At 50.7% G+C, this 6,592-nt stretch overlaps 1 protein-coding gene across 1 annotated transcript; it reads right to left on the bottom strand.

The window, feature by feature from the left end:
• Window positions 1-1,199: 1,199 nt before the first annotated feature.
• On the bottom strand, window positions 1,200-6,592 carry PPP1R3E (protein phosphatase 1 regulatory subunit 3E). Its single transcript, XM_057488581.1, has 3 exons — window positions 6,018-6,592; window positions 3,460-5,741; window positions 1,200-3,167 (listed from the first exon to the last, which is right to left on the bottom strand). Exons 1-2 carry the CDS (start codon window positions 6,420-6,422, stop codon window positions 5,319-5,321), a joined length of 828 nt encoding a protein of 275 aa, XP_057344564.1. The 5' UTR covers window positions 6,423-6,592; the 3' UTR covers window positions 1,200-3,167; window positions 3,460-5,318.

Raw genomic sequence — 6,592 nt, 5'->3', positions numbered from 1 at the left:
AAAATTGTTAATTTGTTCATATCTTTTCTCATTATAAACCATTTTCACTTTTGTGCCTCATGTATTTTTCTTATAAAAGGCTCCAAAGTTGTATGCTTCAGGCACCCAAAAACTTGGATCTACCCCTTGGACTACCCAAATAGATATGGTGAATTGCTGCCTCCCTTGGGAGAATCTTGCTCCAGCGTTCTGTGCCATCTCCTAAGAAATAGCAGAGCTGAGAGCTGACCCATCAGAACTGCAATTATTGAGAACTGAGGATAGCAAAAGCTGCAGTGAAGGAGGCTGTGGAAGGATTTCAGACAAACCTACTGCCAAACTAAGAGGTGAGAAGTCTGGGAAGACATTAGGACCACAGAGGGGCCTTAGGCAATAAGCTATGGAGAGAATTGGAAAGTCACCACTTACCTCTCTTTGGGTATCTGTTCTTGATGCTGACTCTACCCTTCAGCATACCTGGTTTAACTTAGAACACATACTACTGAGTGGGTGCTCTGCAGTGACATCACAACTTGGCTATTATGATACAGTGAGGAAACATCTGATCATTCTCTGGCTAGGGCTTCCCTATTAGGAACATTGTCTCTTTACTTTGCTGGTAATTGGATTCTTTCATTATTCAGGTGATGAAGGAGTCAATAGTTGCTAGAACTTGATCTTTTCTAGGATGCCTTCCTTTAGTATCTATTTCCATTGCTCCATTCTGGATTAGACAGAGGTCTGTGTTATTCCTCTTCATCCTATTTCTCAGCCTTTGCTTTAAGGTTGCCCTTGATAAGGAAAAGGGCTCTGCTCTTCCCTACAGTACTTAAGAAGAAGCAGAGTATAACTTAAATGGCCCCCTGAAGGAAGAAGACCCCCCCCACACTCAGGGAGGAACACAGGACTTTTCCCTAAGCTGTCTCCTTTGCACCAGCAGCGGTGGTGCTTGGTGCCAGGAACTAAGGAGCTGAGCCCTGGTAACTCTCTCTATCCCTACCCAAAATGGTGATGGGATTCTGTTGGGGTGTCTTATATCAGGGCTGTCCAACTCCTCCATATCTTCCCACCCAATTTTTGCATAGACAGAAGACTCCAGCAGACAGGGAACAGGACTTTTAAGAAATGAGACAAATGACCAAGAAATGTGGGGTAGGAGGGAGAAATCTTGCCTCTGGGTCATCTGCCACCCTTTGCACAAAACAAACAGTATTTCTCAATCCTTATCATATCCTTATATTTCAACTTTATTTTAAATATGAGGTCTTTTAACCAGAGGGAGATAGCAGTTGCATGAAGAAGCTGAAGTGAGGCACAATACTAGTGGGTTTGGGGCCCAGTAAACAGGGCTGTACCATAAGGGGGTGGGGAGGCTCCAGGAGGCCTGACGAGAACTGTGGTTTTTGGGGGATTCACATAGCAAGCTTTTATATCTTCCCCAGATTAGCTATTCAGTGGGTGGATTATTCAGTCTTTGTATCAACTTCACAGTTCTTTCGCAGTATCATCAAAAGAAATGCCAAGGCTTGGGATACAGAGAAAACTACAAGTGTCTTTTGTTTCTCTTCATGGCTGAATGGGGAAGGCAATGAAAACTAGGAGCAGAAAATCAAACACTTCTGATGTTATTTATCCCTTGCCACGAAAATCACAAGTCTGACTGTGGAGACCTATTTCTTGGCCTGGGAATGAGTTGTGTCAGGAGGCTTAGGCGTAAGCCCCATCTCAAGCTGCACTAACAAATCTGACCCTGCCGGAGTCCCTTCTCATCTAGACTTGTGCCTTCAACTGTAGAGGAGCCTGCACCCAATGATCTGTAAAGCCAACCCTTTTCAGGTCTTGGATTCTATGACCTGCAGATTACAAGGATCCAAAGCAGCTCTGGAGAAACACAGCAACATAAAGAGAAACAAAGGAACAGGAGGAAGGCTATCAGGTAGGTATAGGAAGACATCTGAGGTCTGGAAGACAAGAAAGGGCAAAAGCATTCCTACTGTGTGTTTCAAGGACCCAAAGGCCTTTCCATAGTAATGGCTCCTCCTAGGGCACTTCCCAGTTCATGGCTGGTATGTTATGCCCTAATTGCCCCTGTTCATATAGTCATCAGCCTTTAGAGGAAAGACGCCACCACAATGCCTAACACACAATACATTTCTAAAAGATTCCACCAAATTCCTCATGTTTCCCATGTCAGATTAGACCCTCAGCTTACTCCTAGGCCCTGGGGCAGCTCTATATGGGAAGAACCAGAAGACTCATTTGTGGGCTTCATAAAGCTGAGAATGGCAGGTAGGGGAGAGGGATGAGCCATCACCACCTTACAGAAAAAGAGCTTAGGGAACAATGGATTATCCTTGGTTCTTTGCCCCCCACCAGTTTGTGTTTATCCACTCAGTAATACCAGGGACCCCAGAGAGGGCCCACGCACAGATCACCCAGCAATTGTCCTAGTCGGGGACCCTTCTAGAGGAAAGATTAGAGAACTAGCCTGTTTGCAGGAAGGGGTGTTGCCCACCAAGTATGGAAGGTTGGCTAGGGCCAAAAGAGAATCCCAGTAAGTTCAAATGGGTTCACAATTTTTCTAGCAGGCAGGTGGAGTGGCCACTTGCTGATGAAGCAGGGCTGGGATACTGGCACAGCAGCTAGCAGTAAGCTCCTGGCAGGAGCAGACAAAGCTTGGGACCCTCCGCACTTTGCCTTTTCCAGGCCAGTTCAGACTAGGAGGATGGCAAGGCAGAGTTCAGTAAGAAACGGTGGTCTTTTCCTAGTAAGAGATGATATATGGCAAGGTTTTTAAAGGAAAAAAATGTGTCATGGTTATGTTATGCACAGAGGCTCTGGAGATTTCCTGGATGCACAATCATAGCTCTGCCATTTACTAGCTGCGTGATCTTGAACTAATTACTTAGTTTTTTCTGAGCTCCTCATCTCTGCAATAGGGATATCGTTTCTCAACTCACAGGGCTGTTTTGAGGATTATAATGCATGCAAGACGGCAGATTTTAGCACATAAACAAATGTGAGCTATTACAATCATTATAAATACATAACAATAATGTATAAGGCAAGAGATTATTACACACAGTGCCTCAACCCAGTCTCCCTTGGGCTCTTCACTGATGACTAAAAAGAGCATTGCTTGATGGCTCCCAGTACAGTTTCTCTCTTCAGTCTGCTGGAAGTTTGACCTGAAGGTGATCCACACATAAGATGCATGAAATTCTTTGTTTTCTTCACCAGATAAGGATGTTTAAATCAGCATTTGTTTGAGGAACTCAAGAGTTCCTTTCTTTTGGCCATCTTTCTTCAAAGGATTAAGGCTTTGTACAGGACAGGCATGGTAGCAAGCCTCAAATTCTATCCTGAATGCACATATGGGCACATGTGCATGCACTGTCTCACTCAGTGCTAAGGAAGGGGGGATCAGGAAACTTTTCTTTGAGAAATCAGTAACAGAGAGGGGTGTGGGGAGCTGTTTACCTGGGAGCAACTTGTTCATCCGCAGCATCAGGAGCTTCTTTTCCCTCTTCCCCCTTCTAGAGGACTGTCAAGGAGGAGCCTGAGGGAGCAAGATGATCAACCATGGTGGTCTTGGAGAAAAGGAAGTAGGTTTTCCACCCCTTCTGGAGGGACAAGGAATAGCAGAAATCAATAAAGATGAAGAGGGAGTCAAACAGTAAAGAGAAAATGAAAGCATCCTATATGCTAAAAGAAAAATGGAAGTGATGAGAGGGTCAAGGAAAGAGAAAAGCAAAGGGTTCGGAATAAGGTAAAAAGAAAGGAAAAAAAACCAGCAAACGTTAATCAGGAAAGACATAAGGCATGAATGTGAATGGACAGAAGAGTCCTGCTTTCCCATTTCATTTGCTCAGGGTGTGGACCAGACTGCCATCTTCTGGTGCCATTTAATTTTCAAGTTGCTTTGATTCTTCATTTGAAATGTTTTCCATTTTTTATGCCCATAATCCTCTATCCTCAAGAGAACCCCCAATCTTGTTGCCTTTCATCTTTGGGACTCCCAAACATTTTCCCCAACAGAGATGCACCTCCCCAAAACTGTCTCAAGAGTATTCAGGCTGGAAGTCTGCAGTGTCAAGAGCAAAAAGCAAGGGGCAGGGGGCGAGCTGTGGTTTGGAGGAGGCCCTGAATACCCTGAGGCTGCAAACTGGTTATGGGATGCTTACTGGGCTCTGGAACACCTGTCAATTGCAGGACTCGTCCTCAGCCCTAACCAGACTCTTGGGGTGCTATGTACTCTGAGTTGTAGGTTGAGAATGTGACTTCTAAACTACACTCTGCCACTAACAGGTCATATAATATGTCAAAGCAAAAAGGGGCGTGAGATCACCTAATCCAAATTAAGTTTTCCAAGGTGGAAACCGAGCCCAGAGAGGTGAAGTAACGTGCCCAAAGTTATACAGCCAGTCAGTCAGTGACTTTCTCTTCTGAAGCAGAACTCGTGATTCTCATGATTCACTGTCGCTTGACAGATACAGTCCATAAAGTGCTTTGAGGTCATTAAAAGGCACCCCAGAAAAGTAAGGCTGACATTTTTCTGGAAGCTCCTGAGTGTACCAAACCCTTAGGCACCACATTATTTGGTTACCAGGACAGGCCTGGAGTTGCTTTTGGCTTCATTTTAATTCCAACGGCTTCCTGGAGGCTAGAGGTAGGAGTTTTGATTGCTACCTGCCATCACTCTTCAGCCAGTCTGTGGAGAATGAAGCCTGGGGTCATCGGGGTGGCAAGGGAATCCTGTCTTAATACCAGGCACTGGGGAACCATGGCCAAGTTCCTGGGACTTAAGCAAGGCAGTCATGGCTGAATTAAAGCTAGGATGAGCAGGACTGGGGGACCTGCGGGGACAAAGGCTAGCAAAAAGAGAGAATGAGCCAGCAACCTAAATGACTGTAGTGGGGTGGGCTCTTACTTCACATAAAATACCTCAATCCCAGAGGTTATCTTAATCTTCAACTGCCTAGGACTGACGAACCCAATCACTTTCTCCCCGTGTCCACTCACAGAAGGGACCATCACCATCTACCCCAATCTTATGCTTTTTACTAATCCTTTCGGTGCTTTCCTGGCCTCCTTTCTCCTATGCTTCGGGATCTTTCACCTCATATCCACCTGTTTTCCACTCCCGTCTCCCCGACCTTCGTTGATTGTGCCCACACCCCACGCCCCTTTAACTTCTCCCTCCTTTCTGCCCTCCTCCAACTTGATTCTCTAGGACAGCTGCCGGCCAGTCTCGGTTTCTCCCATTCCTCCCCGTCAAATCTTCGGGCTCCCCCGGCCCCCGGGTGCCTTTGGTTTTTCCGCCAGCGGCCTCAGACGTCTCAGATAAAATGCATCCAGCCCTGGGGCTCCGGGGCTCCGCCACTGCCCGGGTGCTCGGGCCCACGTAGAGCATAATCACGGCCACCGTTGTTGTCCCAGAACTCCAGACCCGTCACGCGGTAGCGTAAGGCGAAAAGCAGGGCGCCTCCGAGGGGTGGCGCTGGCAGGCGGAAGGCGAAGCGGTCGGCGCGCGGAGGGGGCGGGGCCGGGCCGGCGTAGGCCGCGGGCGCCTCGCGTTGGCTCCGCCAGCCGTCGGCGCTCCAGCGCACGCTCACGCGCTTCTCGTAGGCCAGGTCCAGCACGCGTGCGCTCCCGGCCACGCCTAGCGGGCCCGCCTCCGCGCGTTCCAGGCAGATGCGCTGCGTTAGCAAGCGGGCGGCGAAGCTGGGCTCGCGGGCCGGCTCCAGGGCGGTGCGCGCCTCCTGTTGGGGAGAGAGGGAGCAGAGAGAGAGCTCGGGCCAAGGGAGCGAGCAGGGGGCGGGGTCAGGGCGAGGCACTGGACCAATCAGAGGCCGATCCTGGTTTCCCAGCTAGAAGAGTGGCCTACGGCCACACACCCAACAGGGTTCCGAAGAGCATCAGCAAGAGCAAGGCCGGGGTTGGAGATGGAGGAGGGTGTTCCTTCGTAAATCCACTGCCACAGCCCGCCGCCGCCAGTCGGGGAGGTCCCGGAAAAGGGGCTTGCCTCTGCCGCCTACCTGGAGGGCCCGGGCGCGGGGCTGGCACGGCGCGAAGTGTCGGAGGGCGTCCCTCTGCAGCTGGATCTGCACGTGCCGGGGCACCCGGGGCAGCTCTCCAGGGCAGAAGCGGCGCACGGCGGCCAGCTCCAGCCCGAGCGCGTCGGCGAAACGCACTCTCTTGCGGGTATCGGGGCTGCGGCTACGGGGCGCCCGTACCCCGCCGCCTGCGGCGGGCGCGGAGAGGGCCCGGCGGCCGCGACTCCGAGCGTGAGCGCGGGACCGAGCCCCGCCCCCGCCTAGCTCCTCCTCTGGCTCCTCCTCTAGGCTGGGCCGCTGGCTGCGGTAGTAGGCGCGCTCTGTCAGCGCGGCGATAAAGCTCAGGTTGCGGGGTATGTCCATGCGGGGGGGCTGCTCGCGAGACATTGTACCCCGCCGCCCTGCGCCGCCGCGTTGCCCTCCCTTCCTCTTTCCCGCTCGCTCGGCGTCTGTGCTGAAGCCGCCGGGCCTGCTTCAGCCGCCCTTCGCGGCTGCGTATTCTCCTTGCTGTCACCTCCACGATCCTCCACTTCCCGTAGCTCTCCCCTTGCCTCCTT

This window comes from Manis pentadactyla, chromosome 11 (genome assembly GCF_030020395.1).
Source record: "Manis pentadactyla isolate mManPen7 chromosome 11, mManPen7.hap1, whole genome shotgun sequence".
NCBI lineage: Eukaryota > Metazoa > Chordata > Mammalia > Pholidota > Manidae > Manis > Manis pentadactyla.
Note: the sequence above shows the minus strand (reverse complement) of the source record. Positions and strands in the feature narration are given on the sequence as shown.

What these genes read in the sequence shown, in the direction of transcription:
- PPP1R3E (XM_057488581.1), bottom strand. Translation starts at nt 6,422, where the DNA reads ATGTCTCGCGAGCAGCCCCCCCGCATGGACATACCCCGCAACCTGAGC. An exon ending in CCCGCGCCCGGGCCCTCCAG is followed by an intron (nt 5,742 to 6,017) that starts GTAGGCGGCAGA and finishes TCTCCCCAACAG; the next exon opens with GAGGCGCGCACCGCCCTGGA.